The sequence below is a fragment of the Olea europaea genome, chromosome 3 (genome assembly GCF_002742605.1).
Source record: "Olea europaea var. sylvestris chromosome 3, O_europaea_v1, whole genome shotgun sequence".
NCBI classification, from domain to species: domain Eukaryota; kingdom Viridiplantae; phylum Streptophyta; class Magnoliopsida; order Lamiales; family Oleaceae; genus Olea; species Olea europaea.
Genome location: NC_036239.1, coordinates 19,014,681 through 19,040,487, shown reverse-complemented (window position 1 = coordinate 19,040,487; position 25,807 = coordinate 19,014,681). Strand labels below are relative to the sequence as shown.

The window sequence follows — 25,807 nt, the reverse complement described above, 5'->3', positions numbered from 1 at the left end:
GACCACCCCCCCCCCCCCCCCCCCCCCCACACCCACCAATGCATATGCATTGTTTCTTCTAGTCTTTAGCTAATACCAAAATAAATGAAAGGTCTCCACAAATCACTGGAAGACACTACAGTGTTTTACAGAGGCAAAATGATACCCTATTTACAACCCCTAACTAGTTTCAATTTGGCAGAAGGTACAACTGATTAATGCTGGATGGTGGCTCAGACTTCTATCAGGTATGAATGATGCGCTCATTATATACAGTAAAAACAAATTAGAGGAACAAATTAGGAGCTCATATCCTGATATACAGTCATTATTTATGAACAACACAAAATGAAACAAAATTAATACATGAATACATGCATACTTCCTACAAATATCCATTTAAAAGAAATATATGTAGGACTGCACATCACATCAGTGTTGAAGAGCAGATGGCAATGGACATGATGTGGAGGGGTTGTCTTGCCAACACTCAGATAAAAAAGCCTTTTGGAAGGTGGATTTGGTTGTTAAAAAATTTAAGTTCTCTTTACGATAGAGATAGGCTCGTTCCTTAACAACTTCATCTTTCGAACTGGGAACTACTTAACGAGGAAGCAGAAATGGGAACAGAACATCAACCACTAATCATTATATTCACTTCTCATTCTCTATCAAGGTTAACACTGTAATTAGGAGAAGAAGATGTGAACCAAAATCTCCTAAATCAAAAACACTATGCATTTTAACCATTGGATTTCGCAACGCAAATGGAAAAACAAGGGGTTAGAAATCCCCAGTGCATAAGTAAAGTTCTTGAAATTTTTTGCATACTTTAAAACTTCACTGAAAGCAAATAAGCAGAAGTCCGTGTGAAAATAGAAAAAACCTATTAAACATCTTACCATCATCTCACTTTTTCATTGTCTTGATAGCTGCTGCGAAAGCCACTGCTTCAGCTTCAGCTTCCTCTGCTTCCTTCATTGCCTCTTCAGCTGCCACCATTGCAGCTTCAGCTTCAGCAACTGCTTTGGCTGCAGCTGCAGCAGCTTCTTCTGGAGTCATGCTCAATATCTTGGCTACCTCTAAATCAATCTGAGATTTTGTGAGAGAACTAATATCATCCAGATCAATTCTGGGTGAAATCCCCTGTCTTCCTTCCGGAAGAACAGAAGGGGTCATCCTCTTCTGAGACATTCTAGATTTTTTAGCTAGTCTAAATTTGTTTTTGACAGAAGAGGTCATCCTCTTCTGAGACATTCTAGATTTTTTAGCTAGTATAAATTTGTTTTTGACAAAAGGGGTCATCCTCTTCTGAGACATTCTAGATTTTTTAGCTAGTCTAAATTTGTTTTTGACCTGCAAAAGATGAGCAATCCCTAAATAAATGTCGAGCAATGAAATTTCTAATCTTCAGTTATAAAAAGCTTCAAAACATAGCAAAATTTTCACGGGCAGTACAAGGTATGTAGCGATTGAAACACAAAATTTACCTTAATAAGTTTCCGCATTGCAGCCAAATGCTTCAATTTGGATTATATCCTTTTGAAGTAAGGAAATGCCCAATATTGAGCCTACAAAAATAGAAACAATAAGGCTAAAAAATAACAACCAATAATGAACTAGAATATCAATTATGAGAAGACGTGTATGCAATACTTTAGGATTCGACACCATCAACTGGCAGCAGATTTTATGACAACCATCAATCCAATCATCAATAAATCATTCTCAAACAATGAATAAATAATAAGCATCAATCAGTCATAGATCTATACCTTTGGCTATGGAGACGGAGATGGATAGGCAAGGTGAGACGTTATTCTGAATCTGCTTACGATTTAGGGTTGCGGCGGACAGATTGATTGGAAGAGTAAATATATGGCAGAGTACTACCTGTTATGCACGGTAATAAAAAAGCGTTGACTTTAAAAGGAAAAGTGGAAATTTACACATTTTTGTACTTATAAGCTCTTAGTACTTATAAGTTTTTTTTTAAGGTTAACCAAACATGGTCTAAATCCAGCCATTACTATCAAAGCTATTGGACTTATGAGTATTCGGACTTAAATGCGTTTTTTCTAGTACAACCACTCTATTGTCCACTTCTAATAAACGTGATCGACCCAATTCTGGTGAACCTCATGGAATTATGTCCGTGCCGTAGCTTTCGAGCGGTCTCGATCTCCTTCTCCAAAAAAATCCTATCTGTATTCTAAATTTAAGGCTTCTTTTCTTTAAGGTTAGCCAAATATGGTCTAAAAGGAATAAATGCTGTTTACGAATGTCTTTAAGCAATTATTTATAAGTTATTACACTAGTCTAAGAATTCCAAGAGACTCAGCAGTTTCTTCAATTTTTGGAATAAGTTACCTTGATTATTACTCTCGTTTCTTTTGGTACAACAAAAACAAGCTGAGTTTTATTCCCAACAAACTCGAGGTTATTTGCATGAATACTTTTTTGCTAATTCATTATGCAGAATCACATCTACCAACAAAACCAAATCTTGTGCAATGAGATTTTTCTCTCATTTAATCTGGTTAACATGTTCATTTCTATATTGGAAAATTGTGTTTGGAGGAAATTATAATTCATGAAGAATTTCAGCAATGTAAGGGTCATAAACATTAGAGGTGCCTTTCTCATAATGGAGTACATAGCCGACGTATTGCAGATGGGTGAGGATAGTATCAATCATAGTGCACAACATGACATGATAGACAGCTTTTAGACTAGAAAAATTGTGAATATCTGATATGATTGTATAGATGAATAGAAAAGGAAATACCTTTATACATGCAGCTATAGTTGTCTTGTTAATAACACCAAATTGTTTATAGACTACTATAGGATATCCAACCTAAACAAGGAAAAAAAATGATAATCGTCATCTGTCACCAATCATAGGAGGTTCTGAAATATGAACACAAGATACCACTAAAATAAAATTCATTGCCTTTGGCCAGATTTTAACAAATAGAAGGGTAGATCTAAAATTTCACGTCATAAGGAGATATGTGAAACAACTTGTACAATCATATCACATTACACAGTTGTAAATGACAAAGTTGTGTAGAATTTGTAAGGAACTAGGAAAGTTACATGGTCTTCTCTAGATAGTGAGTAATCATGTAAGCAGCCCCTGATCCAGAATCCTTCGTGAAACAGAGAATCATCTGCCATTGAATTCCTTGGCGCACAAACTAATTTTAGTAACCTACACGGAACATCTGAACATGAGCAAAATGAATTATGTCTAAATCATGAATCTCTTACTCGGGTGATAAATGTAAAGATACCTTGGACAAATCAAAGAGAAGCATAAGAGAGATGGGAACTTGTACATAATATGTGAAACCCCATGATAGATCTTTTCAGACCATCAGCTAGCGAAGAACCGTTGGATACCAGAAGAGGCCCACTGTCAACCATTTCCTCGTTGCGTTGATCTACCAATAGAGCTCTCACCAAGCTTAGGAGCTTGATCCATCATCTTAATTGCTAAACTAGTCTTCTCCCCGGAGCCCCATTCATTCCCCAAAATAGTCATGTTCCTCCACTTATCCTAACCCACAATGCATTACACAATTAAACCATCGTGCTCAACAGCTGCCCATAACATCTGTATAATGAAGGACTTTTAACCGTCAGATCAATGTTGGATCGCAGACACAAAACACGATTGAATTGTGGGTCTTTGAAAATCGTCCGCCATTTCCAAAGCCCGTGTTTAAAGACTCAGCCTTCAGAGTTGCTTCTTCCTCTGGAGCCCACTTCTGCTTCGGTGCACCCATTACTTAACAAAGCATAGATGAAATTTTGAGCAGGGGTTAACCGCATCTAAAAAATTCATCCCAAAAAATCAGCCAAGAAAATAGATATTTTATTTTTGGGAAGAAAAAAATTTGATGAGTACGGTCTCTTTAGTCTATAACTAAAGTATTCCTAGAATATATTTTAGTCAAAATCATTCTACCAAAGCAATGTATCTCAGTTACAAAGAATTCTCGAAGCCACAAAATTGGGGAAAAAAATGAGGTTCGTGGATCAGGAATAATCTGGCTGAAATTCCCATCGAAACAAACGAGTTCAACCCTAACCCTAACCCTAACCCTAACCCTAATCCAACCCTAACCCTAATTGCGTAATGCGAATACAGAATCTTTTTGTTAATCAATTAGGCATTAGTTAAGAAGAAGATAAAGAATGACTAAACAAATATGATTATCTGATACATGGAATTTTTTATACGTATATAAGAATAAGGAAAGTGCTACATGTATATAATTATCTAAATAATGATATCCATAATTACACGTGTCATTGAAGCCAACCTGTAATTCAAATCTTGCACTTACACATCAACAATCGGATGATTGTCACATCACATTATGAACACAATTATGTACAATAATTATGTACAAGTACAATTTTTCTAAGAATAATTACTTGGTGCCCCTAATGTCAAGGAGAAGCCAAAGTAGCATCTCTCTAAAGCATGGGCCATGGGGTAAATAAACCCGCGGGTCCCTTATTTTAAACTATGAGTGAATAAAATGAGAGTATGTTTGAGAGTGATTTTGATAATTGGTTTTTTGACCGTTACGAGAAAAGTGGGGTCCACCCGTGAGAGAAGAAGTCAAATATGATGGCTGAAATAGTGAAATAACGGTCAAAAAAATTAATTTTTTGGTAAAAAAATCACTTCCAAACAGACTGTAAATAAATTTTTATTTTTATTACACTAGTCCTTCAATTTAACATCGGGAATCTTATTAGCTCCAATTTGACAACTATTATTTAAAAAAAAAAAAATAGTGATTTGAATAGTGACTTTTAGGAGAATGCATAATTAAAAATTAGAAAAAAAAAAATTGAATTTACATACAGAATATTTATTGTGTGAAAGTGTTAAAAATAAGTGTATAATAAAAGGTATTTTTAATTAATGATTGCCAAACGACGGCTTATTTTCCTCGCCAATTTTGCCATTCCAACTAATGGTGAGTTTGTGAAGAGGATAGTTTACATGGCCATTTCACAACCTCAAGAACCTAGTTGGCCCTAAATTATACACCCTACGTGCAGAAGGCCCCTAAACTTTAAAAAAGTAAATGCTTAGTCCTTCATTTAACAACTTGACCTTCGTTTGTCTTTATTATTCCAATTAATGAGAATGATGAGTTGGCTGATGAAATTATTTTCGTGGTATTTGTCCCTTTCAGCATCTACTTTGGTAAAAGATATAATTTAGCCATATCAACAAAATTATTTATGAATGCGGTAAAAGGACTTTTGCAAAGCGTGGAGGGTAGTGATTGTACCTATATAGCGTTCGGATGTTGATACTAATTTTTTTTTTTCGTTTATTTTAAGATCTCTTTTAATTTATTTTTCGTTTCTTGTCTTGTCATTTTTTATCTTCCCCCGCCCCCGCACCTCCACCCCCTCTTTTAACAAGGTTGATGTTGAATTAAACGAAATTGACCACTTTCATTGGTCAATTCATCATTTTCGATAGTTAAAACAGAAGAGGTGGGAAAAAAACATGTGATAATGTTACTTTATCGTAATTTTCATTTCAAATCTTTATTTTGCTTTCCTTCTCCTGTGGTGTGTAATTAAATAATTAATTGTGATGAATGATTGTAATCTAATTTTGGATCTAAACTCTATATGATGGGGGTTAAAATAAAATTTTTAGTAGATTTGATTAAAGTTGATAAAATGTGTAGATTTCGATTATGAAGTTTTGATCTTCAATTGAAATTTAAGTATTGTTTTTAATTATATTGTTCACTATTTTAAATTACTTGATGACTAAATCATTGATTTGTGAAGGATAACAAGTAGAGAGGTGAGTTATATGTATAAATCAAGTTTGCATTATAGTACTCCATGTTATTATTAAATCGACATACGCATGTTTCTTTTTTAATTAGATAGTGAGATTCATGTATTTATACACCTTTCAATTAAAGAGTGACAGAGTTATGAATACTCCATATTTCAAAATTAAAACTTTTCCATTTTTGAATGTGTATGCTTTTGCGTACTGCTCTGAAAACTCAGAGAAGATGGGCCTTAAAGTGGGATCAAACCTATAAATAATCGCCTTTAATGCTATGCAATAAACATGCATTTTTTAATAGGTATGCATTTACACATTGTTCTGAAAAAGTAAAAAAAAAAAAAAAAAAGTAGGTTTAAAATAGGATCAAACTGCAATAATCACATGTAATGGTATTCATTACATGCTTTTTTTAGATAGGTATGCTCTTGCAATCTCCTCTGAAAAGCCCAAAAAAGAACTTTCAAGCAGGACAAAAAATTTAGTTTATATGTTTAGGGCCTGTTCTGTAATGATTTTGAGAATTGATTTTTTGACCGTTAAAAACAAAGTGGACAACATCTGTGAGAAAAAAAGTCAAAAATTACGGCTGAAATAAAATAACGGTTAAAAAATTAACTTATGGAGGTGAAAAATCACTCCCAAACAGGGCCTTAATATTATATAGAAAACATGCTTTCTGAAATAGGAATGCACTTGCACGCTGCCCTGAAAAATCGGAAAAAGCTAAGTTTAGAGCAGGACCAAACATACAATAAATCACAATTCATGCATTTAATTTTCCCCATTAGAGTTTGAAATAACTATCAAATATAAATACATAATCCTTGTGAAATCAACATTGAACTCAAATCTATTATTAAAGTTTGTCTTTGACATTGTGCACGTGCAGTTACACTAACACTTATTGTATGTGCATTATAATGGAACAATGTTTCCATCCATATTGAAACCTTTATATTCGTTATTTTGATCTCATTTCCACCATTACACAATAGGACAATAACGTCATTGATAGCAACACCAAGCAACAATCGGGGGGAAAACATTAACATGTGGGGTAAAATTCACATAAATGTTAACTATAATTAAAATTAACATACTTTGTCTAAATTTACGATATGTAATGTGTAATATAGATTAAAATAAAGTATGTGATTCATCATTTTTTATTTAGATGAGGATTTGCGAGCTAAAGTTTTTAATAAAAGAGCCACGATATTATCTCCTCACCCCCAATAAGAAACCCATGATGAAACAAGTTTGCATATTATCGAATTTTTCTTCATATAAATTTTGACGTTTGAAAGTATAATTGCATAATCACATGTGATAATGATAATGACTACGATTAGAAGTTGGTGAGTTTCTGCCTCAAATGCCTAGCTCGAATTCATAAAATATGAAGTGAGAGTCGTTTCCTTCTGTTTTCAATTTAAAAAATCATTCAAAACCTCCTACAACTTCAATAATGCGGAGTGTAAATCTATGTTGAACATTGAGGAGTTCAGTGTTAAAAATAAATATTAAGCGCACCAAAGTACAAATTAGATCAAATTTTGAAAACCATGGGTGCAATTTAGCTGAAACTTCTGTACGTGTAAAGTGCTCACAAACTTCCAATTACTTCCAGGGCCTATAGATGCTTGAATCCTATGGTTAGGATCACCAAATTATCTAGATCTCACATCCGGGCCCAAGTTCTCTATTTTAAAAATAGAAAATATCTAACCATGGTTAACAAATTATAATTGGACCAAACCCAATTCACAGAGAAAATTTCTACATTGGTCTCCCAACTTACATGTTTGCTTTACGTTGGTCACCTAACTTCATTCTGTAAAAATTTGATCACCCAAATAATTTTTTTATTTCAACATGACTGGTTTGTCTATATTTGTCACCAAAATTGACGAAATTTATGACTTGGCCAACAAAATTCATGACCGGACTATTGGAAATCGTAACTAGGGGCAGACCCACATGGGTCATGATGGTCAAATGACCCCTACAAAATTTTTGGTGTCATTTTTTTTTTAAATAGTTCTTTTGACCCCTTCACGACCGATTTTGACGTGTTCATTATGGAATATCAAATGAAGTCGAAACTCGTATTCTTAATATCATTTTAAAGTACTCATGGACTAATTTTTCGCTCGTTAATGTCTTGTGGAATGACCAACTGTGATATTGATTTATGCTATATTACTGGAAGTAAAAGATTTCATTCACAATGATCCTCATTTAAAATAGTAGTGGAAAGTTCTTGTCTTTATATGTTATAAACAAATGATTTGGGATTCTACTATTTGCATTTGGTGGTTGATGCTACCAAAAATTTACACCTACTGATTTCTCAAGTTTGAGGATTGTGAATAAGCACGATCGTAGTTTTTCGGTACTTGAAACAAAGGCAACGATGTTTGTTTTCATCGCCCCTCCGATACTTAAGTCGGAAAGGAAATTTGTGCGTGAAGCTAGAAACTAGAAATAATGAAAAACATACCTAGGCAATGATCCAATGCTTTGTATTTATATTTTATTTATTGGGGTATGTAGTACACCCCTAGTAGAATTTGGATTGAGTGAATGTTCTTATCCAATAGAGTCCTGTTGGACAAATGAGTTAGACTAATACTACAATTAGATTGTAGTGACCTGTTTAAGATGGAGTCCTTGTGGGGGTCAAGTGTTGAAGTATTAGGGTAGGGTTAAAGTCCCAAGTGCATTGGAGTCCTATTAGGTCAATAACAGCTAGGGGGGCTGCTAAGAGACTATCATGCCCGAGGACAACCTATCCCGAGGAGACATATCGCAGAATGTTGACACCACATTACTGCTTATCCTTGAGCACTACATACCTGAGGAGTCCATATCTTCGAGCACAACAACAGTGAAAAGGTAGGGGAAGGTCATTTCAGTAAAATGGGAAGAACGCTGCTACAGGTTTTTGGAAAATTCTGAACACACAATTTCTATTCATTCTCAGTATTTTTATACAGTAAAAGAAGCCTAATTTTAGGCATACAATAGACGTAACTGAAGAGAAAATTTAGGAAATTTACAAGGCCATAAATTGAAATATTTACAAAAATAAAAAATTGAACCTAGAATCATGGCAATATTTACTGGGATAAAAACTGAATCTGAAATCATGGGAGGCACAGATTCTGGCTATGTTTACTGTGGCAGCTGGGCTTGAGTTGTTACTTGTTTGACTTCTTTATTCTCCTTGATACGCCCCCGCAAGAATGGGCTAACATCAGATAGACCGATCTTGTCTCTTAAGTAGTCTGTCTTTTGTCTTGAAAGTGGTTTGGTGAGTAAATCTGCAAGCTGGTCATTAGTATGAACATGCCGAACATTAAGAATCTTTTTCTCAACCAAATCTCGTACAACATGAATGTCTATTTGGATGTGCTTTATCCTTGAATGCTGGACAGGATTAAAACTTAGCTGTGTTGCTCCCAAATTATCACATAAGAGTAAAGGTGGCTGCAGTAATGTAAACTTCATTTCCTGTAATAGAGATAGCAGCCACATGGACTCTGTTGCAGCCACTGCTAAAGCTCTATACTCAGCTTCTGTTGACGAATGTGCAATGGCATGTTGCTTTTTGGAGCTCCATGAAATGGGTGTGTTACCAAGAGGAGATAAGCTGAAGTTGATTTTCTATCATCCAAACTACCTGCCCAATCAGCATCCGAAAAACATGTTAGCATTGGGTTTGATGTTTTTCTAATATTAATGCCATAAAAAATAGTGTTCTTCAACTAACGCAGCAGTCTTTTAGTGGAATTCCAGTGAATTTGTGTGGGACAATGCATAAACCGTGAGAGTTTATTCACTGCGAAACTGATATCAGGTCTTGTTAAGGACAGATATTGCAAAGCTCCAATCACTCTTCGATATTATGTTGAATCCACTAATGATGAACCATCTGCCAGCTTTAGAGAAACAGAGGTAGATAGAGGAGTTGTGACATCCTTAGCACCATCCATGCTTGTTTTAGCAAGTAAATCCTGAATATATTTATGCTGTGTCAGAAACAAACCTTCATTTGTAGGAATGACCTCAACACCAAGGAAAAAATGTAATGATCCCAAGTCTTTGATCGAGAATTTTTTTCCGAGATGATCAATAATGCTTGCAACAAATGTTGAATTGTTTCCAGTGAGAATCAAATCATCAACATAGACTAGACAATAGGCAAGAACAGAGCCATCATGAAACACAAATAGAAAAGAATCTGATTTAGCATTGATGAAGCCAAATTCTAACAATGCTTGTTTGAGGGCAGAATACCAAGCACGAGGTGCTTGTTTTAACCCATATATTGCGTTTGAGAGACAGCAAACATGATTTGGTTTTTTTGGATTCTTGAAACCTGGTGGTTGCTTTATATATATATTTTCAGAGAGATGCCCACGAAGAAAGGCATTATTGACGTCTAATTGCCTTAGAGACCACCCTTGCATAACAGCAAGGGTTAACACAGTACGTATGGTGACTGGTTTTACAACAGGACTGAATGTCTCTTTGTAATCAAGCCCTGGTCTCTGATTGAACCTTTTGCCACAAGTCGGGCCTTGAAGCGATCAATAGATCCATCAGCATGCCTCTTAATCCGAAACACCCACTTACACCCAACAATATTACAATCATTCGGAGATGGAACAAGTTGCCATGTATTGTGGCACATTAAAGCAGTTAGTTCAGAGGACATGGCATCACACCATCGTGAATCAGTGAGTGCTTCAGTGACACTTGTTGGTTCTCAGGATGGTGGAAGAGGATGCTTAGTGACTACAAAAGATTTTTTTGGTTTATAAATATTGTTCATGGATTGGGTAGTCATGCGGTGAGTGTGCACTTCATTGTTCTTAGAAACATTAGTTTCATGCACTTCTGGTGGAGAAATTTGGTTCGAAATCAAGGTAGTGGAAGAGGGGATTCAGGGAATGACCCATTCGCAGATGATGGCGAGACTTCAGTACCCAATACCCGGGATTCTGGAGCTTGGGATGGAGTCAAGAAGACTTTTGGCAACGAGATCGTCACTTGGGAACTTTCTTTGGCTGATGGAGATGAGGAGTTTACGGGATCTGTAGGGTTTGCCTTTTGAAAAGGAAAGATTCCTTCGTGAAAGATGACATGCCGAGAGTGAAAGAGCTTTTGGGTAATGGGCTCAAAGCATAGATACGCGTTTTGTGATAGAGAGTAACCTACGAAAGTGCATGGTTGGGCCTTGGGCTCAAGTTTATGTTTGTTATATGGCCTAGTTAAAGGATAACATAGGCAGCCAAATTGCTTGAGTTTAATGTAATTTGGGGTTTGCACGAACAATTTTTCAAACGGAGATTTATTGTTCAATGTTGAGGTAGGCATTCGGTTTATGAAATATGCAGCGGTTTGAAATGCATACGGCCAAAATGAGAGAGTCATGTGAGCATCTGTGAGTAAGGTGAGACCAGTCTCAACAAGATGGCGATGACGTCTTTCAGACATCCCATTTTGTTGAGGAGTATAGGGAGCTATTGTGTAATGACTAATCCCATGATCAGAAAGGTAAGATTTGAGACCAATATATTCTCTACCATTATCAGAATAAAGGCTCTTTATTTTTGTGTTAAACTTATTTTCCACAAGATTTCGAAATTGCGGAAAAATGGTTTGAACATTGGATTTATGAGTCATAGGATAGAGCTATACGTATTTGGTGTAGTGGTCAACAAAGATAACATAATATTTTGAACCATCAATGCCAATTTCATGGGATAGACCCCAAACATTTGTGTAAATTAATTCTATGGGAGTAGTGCTAGTGAGACCATGAGAATTAAATGGTTGATGATGAGCTTTATTTTGAGAACATAAAGTACAAAGAGATAAATGTCCATTCTTATTGGTGGGTAAAGAAAAGGTATTAATTAAATGATGAACAATTTTTGACGATGGATGACCAAGTCTTTTGTGCCATCCATCAGTTGTAGTGCGTTCATGAATATAAGCAGTGGCATTTTTGGAGTTTGCTACTAGATTCTCTGGGAATGGGTATACTCCATCTTCACATTCACCTTTGAGTAGTGTCGCCCCCGTGATCCGATCCTTCACCAAAAAAAATAAGGATGAAATTCAAGGTAAACATTGTTATGCTTGGTAAAGTGGTGAACAGAAATAAGGTTTTTTTGAATTGTGGGAACACAAATGGGTATCACATAAATGAAAGATACGATTAGACGATGCAATAGATAATGAGCCAACATGAGATACAAGCAAACCTGCTCTATCACCAATTAACACCTCATCAGTACCATCATATTCAGAATTAATCGACAGATTTGAAAGATCAGTGGTTATATTGTGAGATGCCGCCGAGTTGACTAACCACTTTTGATTTTTTTTTCTTGGGAATTTGCTGGTGCACAGTTTGCCTGGAGATCATATGAATACATTTTGGGGCAACTCCTAGCCGTATGGCCCACTTGATCACACCATGGCATTTGAGCTTGTATTTCCTGTAGCCCATATTTGAGAAACCATTGTTGTTGTGTCCGTTGTTATTGCGAGGCTTGTTGGAGAAATACTTAGGGCTTTGTTTGCGCTATCCAGGTGCTCCTCCTTTATGTTGTCCAGGTACTCCTCCTTGTCGATGGGAGTAATTAGCAGTTGGGACAAAGGTAGCTACCGATTGGTTCTCCAGCCATCGAAGGTAATTCTCACGACCTACAAGGAGATCATGTAGTTCTTCAAATTTCAGAGAAGTTTCACGAGCACGAATGGGTGCCGCAATTTCTCTAAATTCAGGACCCAATCCATTGAGGATGTAGAGGGTTAAGTCATCATCCGAAACTGGATGATCAATGATTGCAAGTTCATCGGCCATCACTTTGATTGCGTGAAGAAACTCAGCGACTGTGTGATTTCCACGAGTGATCAAGGTCAAATCCTCCTTGAGTTGCATCACAAGCGTTCGTGATTTTCCCGTATGTAAACGGGTAAGTGCAATCCAGGGCTCATGAGATGTTTTGTATGCAGCAAGAAGTGGGGTAATGGTAGTTGAAGTTGAAGCAAGGATAGCATGAAGAACTAGTTTCTCATGGCGAATCCAGTGGGAATTCGTTGCTTTGGAGGTTGCAGAATTTTCAGCATTGATGGTAGGACATTTACGCATTCCATTAACAAAGTCGATGAGGTCGTATCCAATCAACAATGCTTCGAATTGGGCTCTCCATTGAGGAAAGGTAGATGGAGTGAGTTTTTCGTTGATGGTAGTGGAAGCATTGATGGTGATAATCGGATTATTAGAGGACCCAAGAATCCTAGCCATTTTCAGAATTAAATCTCTTTCAGAGACCTGCTCTGATACCATAAAATGGGAAGACCGTTGCTATAGGTTTTTGGAAAATTCTGAACACACAATTTCTATTCATTCTCAGTATTTTTATACAACAAAAGAAGCCTAATTTTAGGCATACAATAGACGTAACTGAAGAGAAAATTTGGGAAATTTACAAGGCCATAAATTGAAATATTTACATAAATAAAAAACTGAACCTAGAATCATGGCAATATTTACTGGGATAAAAACTGAATCTGAAATCATGGGAGGCATAGATTCTGGTTATGTTTACTATGGTAGCTGGGCTTGAGTTGTTACTTGTTTGACTTCTTTATTCTCCTTGATATTCCGGTCCTTGGGATACTACGTCGGGCATGACAGAGAATTCTGGCACATTAGTGGTGTTGTAGAATATGAATGAAAGGAAATTCATTTCATAACAACTGTGTAAATGGTAGTGTTTTGTCAAAATGTAGATTCGTGCCCTTGTTACATTAAACGTGAATACAAATCTGTTCATTTTCTTGTCCTGATTCCTTGACCACCATTTTCTTGTTTCTTTTATATTTTTTGAAATTGAAGCTTATTCTTGAGTCAAATAATTTATATTGTTTCAATTCATCAAAATTTTATGCATGAGTATCTATACAAAATTTGGATACCTAACATTTTCATTCTCTTGTACAGCCTGATGACCAAATGCTAAGTGGCAAGAACGTTGGAAGAGGTGATGATGCCTTCAACACTTTCTTTAGTGAAACTGGCACTGGAAAGCACGTCCCTCGAGCTGTATTTGTGGATCTCGAACCTACTGTCATTGATGAAGTGAGGACTGAAACATATCATCTGATGTTACTCTGTTACACCCTGAACAGCTCATCAGTGGCAAGGAAAATGCTGCCAACAACTTTGCCCGTGGCCACTACACAAGTACTCAATTTCATGCCTTATTTCTAGTATCTTATTGTAATTGAGGAGGTTGCGTTTTACCAATTGATTCTGACAAAAGTGGTTTTTGTGCAGTCGGTAAAAAGATTGCTGACAACTGCACTGGCCTACAAGGGTTCCTTGGGTTCAATGCTGTGGGTGGAGGCACTAGTTCTGGGTTGGGTTCACTCCTCCTGGAGCTACAGCCTGTAGACTATGGCAAGAAATCAAAGCTTGGTTTCACTGTCGACCCCTTCCCTCAGGTCTCTACATCAGTCGTTGAGCCCTACAACAGTGTCCTCTCCCCTCACTCCCTACTCGAACACATTGATGTTGCTATTCTTCTCGACAATGAGGCTATTACGACATCTGCAGGCGCTCTCTGGACATTGATAGACCCACCTACACCAATATTAACCGCCTAGTCTCTCGGGCATTGTTGCACTCTTATACTGCGATGAGTTATAAAATCAACCTTCAATGTGATTTCCTTTGTAGCGAACTTATTGGTTGCAGGTTATCTCTTCCTTGACCGCATCACTGAGGTTCGATGGTGCTCTTAATGTGGATGTTACTGAATTCCAAACTAATTTGGTCCCTTACCCAAGAATACACTTTATGCTATCGTCATATGCCCATGTTATCTCAGTCGAGATAACATTCCATGAGCAGCTCTCCGAGATAACATGATGGTCAAGTGTGATCCTCACCATAGCAAATATATGGCATGTTGTTTGATGTATCGCAATGATGTTATTCCCAAAGATGTTAATGCGGCTATTGCTACCATTAAGACTAAACGTACCATCCAATTTGTGGACTGGTGCCCCAACGGTTTCAAGTGTGGTATCAATTACCAGCCACCCACTATTTTACCTGGAGGTGATCTCCCTCGAGTTCAGAGAGTTGTTTACATGATTTCCAACTCAACCAGTGTAGCCGAGGTATTCTCTCACATTGACTATAAGCTTGACCTTATATACGCCAAGCGAGCTTTCATTCACTGGTACATGGGTGAGGGAATGGATGAAGGTGAATTTTCTAAAGCACGAGAGGACCTTGCTGCGCTTGAGAAGGACTATGAAGAGGTAGGAGCCGAGGCAACTGAGGAGGATGGCGATGAAGGGAACGAGTACTGATGTATTTAGCTTTGCTACATCAAAATTCAATAGGTAGTGTTGGATGTGTGAACGTTAATAGAACTTCATTGTTATTTTCATTCTCTTTCCCCGGTTGTATTTTCTGTTGAACTATGCTTTCTTGCCAGTGGTTTTGAATGCAAAAACTTTGCTTGTAGCTGATGCTACCAAAAATCGTACATGTTGATTTTTCGAGCTTGATGATTTTGAGTAAGCACGATCGTAGTCTTCCAATGCCTGAAACAAAGGCAACGAGGTATGTTCTCGTCACCCCCTCCGATTCTTAAGTCAGAAAGTGAATTATATGCGTGAGGCTATAAACTGGAGAATAATGAAAACGTACCTGAATAATAGCTCAAGGTTCTGTATTTATAGAGGTGCATGGTGCTTTCCTAGTAGGATTCAACTATTTGGGTATCCTTATCCGATAGAGTCCCATGAGAAAGTAGTGTTTGGATCATACCGTGATTAGAAGATCAATTGTTAAGATGACTCTCTTGGACTTAGGAGATGTGGTTTGAAGTATTCGTGTCAGATAAGAGTTCTCAGTGGATAGACCTTCTTCTTAGTACGAGGAAGATGGTAGTTGAGGTCCTCAAGGGGATTTTCCTGAGCTATTATTCCCTAGGACATCCTGCATTCTGTGACAGTTATCAAGGTCGGGCACAGGTATCCCGAGGACCCAATACATCCCGAACACTAATGACCGAAAATCGTAAGGAATGCCTTCGCAAATGGTGGGAGATGAAAGTGGTCGGGATAAGCAGGAAATGTCAGTATCACTGGCCCCCGTGCACCTATTCTCGAGCTTTTCTCAAGGATATGGTGCAAAATAAGCTAGAAGGTAAAGAGCTTGGGTGTGTAAGCTCGAGGGAGTTCTTGAAGATAGGTGTTCAGAAGGACTGACGTGGTACTGAGGTACGCCCTAAATAAGAAAAGGCGGTAAAAAGCGATATGGGCTGGATGTAGGACACGTGGCCAGATCTGACGATCGGGGTAGTGACTTTTGGGGTACCCTCTTTTGTTGCCTATAAATACCTTGTTCACTTTTCATTTTTCACTCTCAGAAACTTCTCTTGCTAATCGTCGGGATCAGAACTTTGGTGGGTTTTTAGGCGTCTACTTTAATGTAAGGCCTCGAGACCTTAAGTTATTCTTTAGACACTTTTTTGCCTAGGTCAGGATGTCTAGTAGTAAAGGAGACACATCGTCTTCGGGGTCTAGGTCCACACCCGAGGACTTAGGACAATCCATAGTGCCGATGGCAGTACCTATTAGTGCTCAGTCTCGAGCTCAGGATAATTCGACGTTGTTTAGATACCTCCAATCAACCCTGTAGGTTTAAGGAATACCTAGCGATATCGATGGCTAGGGAATATGGCCTTATGCCGGGTTACGATATTAAGCATCCCGAGGATGGGATAGGATGGCTTTAGCTCAGGACAAAGAGTTCGTGATTTTAGAGATTCTTTAAAGAGGGTTTAGGTGGCCCGTGCACCCATTATTTGTCACCCTGTTGACCGAGCATAATGTGAGCCCCGGGCTGCTAGTGCCAAACGGGTGGAGGATGCTGACCTATTTTTTTGCAGCTTGTAGGTACCTAGGAGTTACCCCATACCTAGACTTATGCAGGCTGGTGTTCAACCTGAAACAACTTCCCCAGTTCACATGTTTTGCCTACCTTTCATCCCGAGGAGGGTTTAGGATCCTGAGGATGCCTAGTTCATTAAAAGGGTGGAAGGAAAAATGGTTTTACGTCGTGACTCAAGATCCCGACCTACCTTTTATTCCCCAGTGGGTGTTACCAGATACTGCGAGGTTTTGTGAGGTTCAAGCCTATTTTGAGTCCTTAGATAGGGATAGGTTGATGTTAGAGAATCTCGAGCCTTTGGTGTACGATATAGATGACGTCCTTAGGGATGACATCGTCGATCTCGTGAATGTGAAAGGCATCGAGGGTAGGATATGCACTTTCAATGTTTTCTTTATTCTACATATATTTGTTAATGCTCGTGCTAATGTTGTGTAATTCTGCAGAAATGACGTTTGACCCTACTACCCTACATCAGGCGGTTAGCAAGAAATCCAAGGTCTTGCAGGCTCAGGCTCCCGGCCAGAAGAGGGGACAAAAGAGAGCTCGAGATTCAAGGTTCGAGAAATAGAGGAGTGGCCCCGGCGAATCGTCACAGCAAAGGGGAAAATCCCTGGCAATGGAGCGGGAGAGGATTAACCCGATGTCAATTTTTGCCGAGCATTGTGGACCAGTACCGAGGAGGTATTGGCTTTAATGAAGGCATGAGGGCCCTCGAGGCCATGACGCTGAAGGTACGTCGGTTATTAACCCGAAATTATCAGTTTAGGTATTTTTATATCTTTTGTAACGAGGTTTTATTAAGCTTCTGTTCGTCCTATTTTTTCCAGACATTAAGCATCGCTCGAGGTCTATCTTTGAAGAGGAAAGATGAGTCCTCCAAATTGGCTGACCTCGAGGACTCCCTAGCTGCCCGTGATAGGAAAATTGTCGATCTTAAGGCCAAGCGTGCTCAGCTACTGAGGGAGCGTGAGCAGATGAATAGTGAGCTCATGAAAGCTCGAGAAGAGGTTGGTGTCATGAACTATGAAGCTGAGGAAATGAAGCTCGAGCTTGAAAATATTCATAGGGATTATGAAGGGAGGCTGGTCCCAGCTTGAGCGGATGTATCTAGGAGTTCAAGAAGTCTGACGTCTTTAATGAGCTCAAGGGAGAATACGCAATGGGCTCGTACTCTCATGCCATGAAAGAGGCTCGAGCATTCATCCGCGGGAAGCTAGATGCAAGGCCCGAGGACTTGGAAGACTATCCCACAGGTGGCTGAGGACCTCGTCCTCTCCGAGTCGGAGGAGAATGTTGATGACGAGGAGGTCGACATAGGGTGACGACACCGAGGAAGACCAGCCCAGCCAGAATATCGAGGACTAGACTTCTTGATCATTTATATTGAACATAATGACATTTGTTTTTTGTGTGTTGGGGAAATTCAACTATTCTGCTCGATCTTATTAATGTTTCATTTATTGACGTTTTTTCAAGGCATGAAGTGTATGTCTGATGTCTTGGGCACCTTGACGATCAGGACAAATTAAATAACTCGACACCTAAGATGAATTAAATAGCTCGATGTTTAAGACGGATTAAATAGCTCAACGCCTAAGATGAATTAAACAGCTCAACGTTTAAGACGAATTGAATAGTTCGACGACTAAGATGAATTAATATCTCGACGTTTAAGACGAATTAAATAGCTGGACGCCTAGGATGAATTAATATCTCGACGCCTTAGATAAATTAAATATCTCGACGTTTAAGGCGAATTGATTTCTTAACGCCTAAGATAAATTAATATCTCGACGCCTGAGATAAATCAAGTATCTTGACATCCAAGGCGAATTGATATCTCTACACCTAAGACGAATTAACATCTCGATGCCTAAGATAATTGGTAAACTGCTCAAAAATCTAGATGACTTAATCTATAGAAGTTTCAGACAAAGGTAGTAACTCGATCTTAGGGTCATCCATTAATATGGAAATTATCTCGAGGACTAAATGACAATTGTAATTGATGTTCCTCGATTGGGGAAGACATGATCGGACAAGTAAGACTTTTGATCTTAACTTTGGTCCTTATCCCGAGGATTTTGTTAAGCATATCGAGCATAGATCGGGTGCTCAAAGGTAACAAGCTCCAACTTATTATCTTTGACGACTGATCCTTGTTCTCTTACTTCTGAGGCCAAGGGTAGTCTCGACCTATAGCGTGATTCCCGAGGATAAGGACGGGCCTTTTTATAAGTTTCATCACATCATTGATCGGGCACTATGTGATCGGGAATTTTACTTGTATTGTCTGCCCTGATAACAATCTCTATGTGTTTGCTCGGGGACAATGCTTTAATTTGCTTGTATGGGGCAAGACTTTTTGATTGGTTGCGTGTGGCAAGGCCTGAGTTGCTTGCGCAGGGCAAGGCTTGAGTTGCTTGCGCGGGGCAAGACTTTTATTTGTAGATCATCGAATTTAACTTTAACTGTAATATACTATATAAATTGTCTTGGCGCTCAGGCTTTATTGAAAAATTGACTTGGCACGTAGGCAGAAAAATAAATTTAGCACAAAGACCTTATTGAAAAAAATTGACTTAGCATGTAGGTCGAAACATAAATTTGGCACGAAGGCCTTATTTCTAAAACATGGTGGAGCGGTTACTTGTAATATACTTTTAAGTTTTCGGCATTCCACGGCCTTGGGAGTGGTCTTCCCGAAGTATCATTTAAACTGTATGCACCACCTGGGAGTTGTCATATGACTTTAAAGGGCCCTTCCCAAATTGGTCCGAGTTTTCCCGAAACATGACCAGCGGCTTCTACTTTTCTCAACACCAGATCTCCAGCTTTGAATCTTCGCGACCTCACCTTTTTATTGAAATACTTTGCTGTTCTGTCTTGATAAGAGGTCATTCTTAAGGCTGCTTGATCACGAACTTCTTCTAAGAGGTCGAGATGTTCAGTGGTGCTCTCTGCTTCTTCGGTATCAAGTCTTCTTTGGCTTGGTAACCTGATTTCGATAGGAATGGTGGCTTCCATTCCGAAAGCTAACATGAAGGGGGTCTCCCCAGTGGCTGTGGGATGTCTTATATGTCCAAAGTATGGAAGGCAACTCGTAGGACCAGGATCCTCTTGCATTTCCAATCCTTGTTCGGAGGTCTTGCCATATAATTCGATTGGTGACCTCGGCTAGACCATTATTTTGGAGGTGAGAGACTGGTGTCAGGCGGTGGTTAACCCCTAGGTTGGAATAAAAATCCTTGAATTGTGTATTGTCAAACTGTCGGTTGTTATCAATTATGAGGACCTTTGGTATCCCGAACCTACATATGATAGACCTCCAAATGAAAGCTCTTACCTTAGGCTCTGAGATCATTGCCAAGGGCTCGGCCTCTACCCACTTCGTAAAGTACTCCACTGCCACAACTACGAACTTCAATTATCCCCTAGTTATCGGAAATGGACCGAGGATATCAATCCCCATTGCTCAAACGGGGCCGAGCAACTGATGTTCGTGAGGTCCTCCGCTGGAGAGTGGATAACATTGCTAAACCTTTGGCACTTGTCACACTTTTTCACATATTCTACGACATCCATCCTCATGGTAGGCCAGTAATATCCGTACCTTATTAGTTTAAAGGCTAATGCCTGAGCCCCTTGATGGTTCCCGCATACTCCTTCATGAACTTCCTCAAGGGCTTGGGAGGATTCCGAAGGCTTAAGGCACCTCAGATACGGAAGTGTGAGGCTTCTGCAAAATAAGACCCCATTAATAATGCAATACCTTGGAGCTCTTGATTGGATGTTCCTTGCTGCTCGAGGATTTTTTGGAAGACTGCCATTTGTCATGAAGTCCACAATTGGGTCCATCCATGACGGCTCATGATCAATGTCCATGACCCCAATGATTGTATTGATGCTAGGTTCCGTCACTAATCTGACATGTACTGTCCTGTCAAGTCCATCTACTTCCATGAACACAAGCCTTGATAGGGCATCTGCCTTGCAGTTGTCAGCCCGAGTAATCTTCACAATTTCACAACTCTTCAATTTTCATCGAAAATCATGAATTTTCAAGCAGTATAAGCCCATTTTTTCGTCTTTCTTCTCAAATGTTCCGTCAATCTATCCAACCACTAGCTTTAAATCACTAAAAATTTTGATATTTTCAAGTTTGAGATTAATGGCAAGTTCCATAGCTATGATGACAGCCTCATTCTCGGCCTCATTATTGGTTGCTTTGAATTCGAACCTGAGTGCACACTGAATATCTATGAGCATGTCCGGGCTTGTTATGATGACCTCTGCACCCGAGCCCGAGGAGTTTGATGCTCCATCAACGAAAATTTGCCAAACACTAGTCGAAGTGCCCAAGCTCTCATCCGGACCTCGAGGTCTTGGTGTGAGTTCTGCGATAAAATTCGCTAGAGCTTGGGCTTTAATGGATGGACGGGGTTTGAACTCATGTCAAATTCTCTTAGTTCAATTGCCCACATTAGTAACCTGCCTGAGACGTCTGGCTTTTGAAGGATGTGTTTTAGAGGCTGATTGGTGAGCACCACAATGGGATGAGACTGAAAATATTACCGAAACTTTCGTACTGCCACTATTAGGGCGAGGGCAAGTTGCTCGGCCAAAGTGTACCTGGTCTCTGCATCAAGTAGGACTCTACTTACATAGTAAATGGGTTGCTGGGCTCTGTTGACCTCTTTCACCAAGATGCCACTCACTGCATTCTGAGATACGGCTAAGTACAAAAACAAAGTGTCCACGGGCTCTGGTTTAGTGAGGATAGGAGGAGATGCCAATGTTTGTTTGAGCTCCTGGAAGGCCTTCTCGCACTCCTCATTCTATTCAAAGGATTGGCTGCCTCTAAAGGCTTTGAAGAAAGGAAAGCACCTGTCTGCTGCTCGGGACATGAATCTGTTAAGGGATGCTATTCTACCTGTCCACTTTTGAACCTCTTTCTTAGTCCTGGGCGATTCCATTGCTGCCAAGGCCTGGATCTTATCAGGGTTTGCTTCGATCCCCGATGAGTGATCATGAAACCCAAAAATTTTCCCGAATGCACACTTTTCTAGGTTGAGCTTTATCCGATATTTTGGTAGGGTGGTGAACACTTCCTCAAGGTCGGATATGTGCTGCTCTACCTTCTGACTCTTTACCACTATATCGTCAACATAGGCCTCAATGTTCTTCCCTATCAACTTGGCAAAGACTTTGTTGATGAGCCTCTGTTATGTTGCCCCAACATTTTTCAACCCAAACGGCATCACCCTATAGTAGTATATGGCTGAATCAGCCATGAATGAAGTCTTCTCTTGGTCTTCCCTGGCCATGAGGATTTGATGATATCCTGAGAATGCATTTAGGAAGCTGTACAGTTTATGTCCGAATGTGCTCTCCACAAGATTGTCTATCCTAGGGAGCGGGTAGCAGTCTTTAGGGCATGCCTTATTAAGATCCGTAAAGTCGATGCAGACCCTCCATTTGCCACTAGCCTTCTTTACAAGAACAACGTTAGCGAGCCATTCGGGATAGTGGACACCCCTTATGAATCTGCTCTCACCAGTTTGTCGATCTCTTCCTGAATGGCCACACGTCTTTCTGGCGCAAACCGTCTCTTTCTTTGCTTAACAGGTTTGGCCTCTGGGCTTATGTTGAGCCTATGGACCGCTACTTTGGGGTCTATCCCTAGCATATCCTCGACCTTCCATGCAAAAACATCGATGTTGCGGGACAGGCAATTGATGACTTCCTCCCGAAGGCTGGCTTTGAGATCCCGACCAATAGTTACTGTCTTTCCATGCTCGAGCTCGACCACTTCCAATTCCTCAACCAGGGCAAGTCTACCCCTTGGCTCGAGCTCGACCTCGAGGTCTGTAAGTTGCATGATGTCTGTACTCATTCCTCGGATGCTAGTAACATAGCACTATCTGGCAGCTGTTTGGTCTCCTTGAACTACTCCAATGTCATGGCCTATTGGGAACTTCATGGCCAGGTGGAAAGTTGATACAATTGCTTGGATCTTGTTCAGTAGGTGTCTTCCGAGAATAATGATGTAAGCCATAGGAGTGTTAACCACTTGGAAGGGTGTGATCTCCGTCACTTGTACATTACTAGAACCCAATGTAAGCGGAAGCTCGACGATGCCCTCAGGGATAATGGCTCCACCACCAAATCCCTGTAAAGGAGTTTTTACCGCTTTGAGCTGTTTGGGAGAGAGCCCCATTTTAGCGAAGGCCTCCTATGAGAGTATGTTTCCTGCACTCCCATTATCAACCAGAATCCTCTTTACTTCAAAGTTAGCCACAATTTCAGAGACGACCAAGGCATCGTCATGAGGATATGATACTTCTTCCAAATCTCTTGCTCCAAAGGTAAAGTCCTCGAGTTTATCATAGGATTCCTTTGAGGTATGAGCATGTTGACGGGCAAATTGCTTTCACCCACTATTTGTGTCTCCTCCGGATGCTATGCCTCCAATGATAATATTAATGGTCCCGACGGTGGGTTGAGCACTGCTTCCGGCTCCAGGCTCTTTCCGATTGTCACGGTCATTCCTCGGGCGTTTATCATGACTGGTGTAATTCCTTAAGAGTCCTCTTTTAATGAGGGCTTCAATTTCTCGCTACAAGGCTTGAAAATCCTCCGTTGTATGCCCATGCTCCCGGTGAAATTCACAGTACTTGCTCCTATCTTTTGTGTCAGGTGACGACTTCATTCTTGAAGGCCACTTCAATTCTTTTATATCTTTGATCTCCATTAAGATATTTGCCTTGGAGGTGTTTAATCGGGTGAGAGGCCCTGGTGGACCTTCATTCTTGCGCTTTTCCCGCGAATACTTTGGCCAGGAAACGGGATCATGTGGCTTCTTGTTCTCGGCCTTTTCATGGGAAGGACCAGATCTCCTTAGATTCAGTGTTTCCTCCATATTAATGTATTTTTTGGCTCGGGTGAGGAGCTCGGTCACTGTCTACGGCGAGGTCTTCAATAAGGACATCTTGAAAGCTTCACATCTTATGGCGTAAGTGAGGGCGGAGACAACCGCTGTGATGTGAAGGTCGGGTATTTGAAGCCTTTCTTTGTTAAACCTCATCATAAATCCTTGTAGGGTTTCATTTGGTCCTTGGCGAAGTTGCATGAGAGAGACCGCAGTCTTTCTGATTCCCTTGCTACTTGCAAAGAAGGCTGAGAACTTATCAGCTAAATCTGAGAATGAGGCTATGGAGTTGGGCTCCAGTGTTGAGAACCAATCCCTGGCCGCATTAGTCAGCATTTACGGGAAGGGCTTTGCACATAATCTGATCCGGCGCAACTTGTAAATTCATGACATCAGTATATACATTGAGATGGTTGATTGAGTCAGTTGTCCCATCATACTTTTTAATGCGAGGATATTTGAATCTGTCGGGCAGGGGATATGACAATATCTCCAGCGTGAATGGAGTGTTAGGGGTAAAACCCGTTGGCCCCCGAGCATTCCGTTGCAGGCCAGCTGTAATTCCTTCCTGAATGATCCGGGCAATCTCACCGGAATCCACAGCAACTGATCTCGAGCCCGAGGCCATATTGCAAATACCCGAGGTTCCTACCCCGCCAGCTGTTGGGTTTGGTGGTCGAGCTCGAGTATCAACCATAAAACCACCATGCTCTGCCTGCACTGGTGACGAATGCAAATTTCTTTGACTTAATAGTTGCGTGAGCGTGGCCTCCTGCTGACAAAACTCTTCGAAGGCTTCAGTTGTGACGATCGCTGGAAGAGGCACGGGAACTCCTGACGACTCTTCCTGAGGAGCCGGTTGATCTTCAGCAAGATGAGGTATGGGAGCGGATGAGCTTGCGGGAAGAAGACCTGATCGGATGTTAGCCATGGCTTTTGGTAGCGTTTTCCACAGACGGTGCCAATGATGCTACCAAAAATCGTACTTGTTGATTTTCTGAGCTTGATGATTTTGAGTAAGCACGATCGTAGTCTTCCGGTGCCTGAAACAAAGGCAACGAGGTATATTCTCGTCGCCCCTCCGATGCTTAAGTCAAAAAGTGAATTATATGCGTGAGGCTATAAATTGGAGAATAATGAAAATGTACCTAAATAATGGCTCAAGGTTCTGTATTTATAGAGGTGTATGGTGCTTTCCTACTAGGATTCAACTATCTGGGTATCCTTATCCGATAGAGTCCCATGAGAAAGCAGTGTTTGGATCATACTATGATTAGAAGACCAATTGTTAAGAGGACTTTCTTGGACTTGGGAGATGTGGTTTGAAGTATTCGTGTCAGATAAGAGTTCTCAGTGGATAGACATTCTCCTTAGTACGAGGAAGATGGTAGTTGAGGATTTTCCCGAGCTATTATTCCCGAGGACATCCTGCATTCGGTGACAGTTATCAAGGTCGAGCATAGGTATCCCGAGGACCCAATACATCCCGAGCACTAATGACCGGAAATTGTAAGAAATGTCTTCGCAAATGGTCAGGGATGAAAGTGGTCGGGATACGCAGGAAATGTCAAGTATCAGTTGTCATTATTTTTTATTCATGCATGTGGTAAATGACCACCTAAATCGTTTCTCCCTTGATCGGTTAGATCTCAATTAATTAATTTTGTTTTAAATAAATTTGTCACTGAAAATGGTGTTTCTTTATCCTCAATCAATGATGCTTTAACTGAAATGGTTAGGTTTGGTTTCGACTTGTTTTGAAGAAAGTTATCGAGTATATTTTTACAAGGTAAGTTACAAGATATTGTCAAAGTACAAGGTCTAGATCCAAGCTATGAGGAGGCCTATCTGAATAGGACGAAACTGAAGCAATTGGTGAAACGAGGCATCAAAGTTCAGGTAGAACCGTAGAAGAGCCTACGGGGCCCAAGTAAATTTTCTCCCATGGTCAATGAATTAGTTTGATTCAAAATAAGGTGTAAACCAAAAATAGTTCAAGGCATTTTACATAAAAAAAAAAAAAAAAAAAAAAAAAAAAAAAAAA

The 25,807-nt window shown here is 39.8% G+C and overlaps 2 protein-coding genes and 1 pseudogene across 5 annotated transcripts in view; 1 reads left to right on the top strand and 2 right to left on the bottom strand.

Moving 5' to 3' along the window:
- Positions 1–4,151, bottom strand: part of LOC111388638 (telomere repeat-binding factor 1-like) — a 6,343-nt gene extending 2,192 nt beyond the window's left edge. The window contains exons 1-6 of one of the 4 annotated variants that reach the window (XM_023013393.1): positions 3,279–4,151; positions 3,082–3,196; positions 2,768–2,839; positions 1,755–1,872; positions 1,470–1,550; positions 893–1,335 (exon numbers count right to left, since the gene is read on the bottom strand). In XM_023013393.1, coding sequence (XP_022869161.1) covers positions 893–1,335; positions 1,470–1,487 — 461 coding nt within the window. In that variant the 5' untranslated portion in view covers positions 1,488–1,550; positions 1,755–1,872; positions 2,768–2,839; positions 3,082–3,196; positions 3,279–4,151. Of the gene's footprint in view, positions 1–881; positions 1,336–1,469; positions 1,551–1,754; positions 1,873–2,767; positions 2,840–3,081; positions 3,197–3,278 lie in introns of those variants that run through there. The other 3 variants (XM_023013409.1, XM_023013417.1, XM_023013400.1) reach the window with 3 other exon arrangements.
- On the bottom strand, positions 1,741–3,773 carry LOC111379430. The gene is made up of 6 exons (XM_023002794.1): positions 3,651–3,773; positions 3,433–3,544; positions 3,082–3,209; positions 2,768–2,839; positions 2,350–2,442; positions 1,741–1,872 (listed from the first exon to the last, which is right to left on the bottom strand). The coding sequence occupies exons 1-6, from the start codon at positions 3,771–3,773 to the stop codon at positions 1,741–1,743; spliced, it is 660 nt and encodes a 219-aa protein (XP_022858562.1).
- An 8,702-nt stretch (positions 4,152–12,853) lies between the features above and the next one.
- Positions 12,854–15,238, top strand: LOC111391799 (annotated as a pseudogene).
- The last annotated feature ends 10,569 nt before the right edge of the window (positions 15,239–25,807 follow it).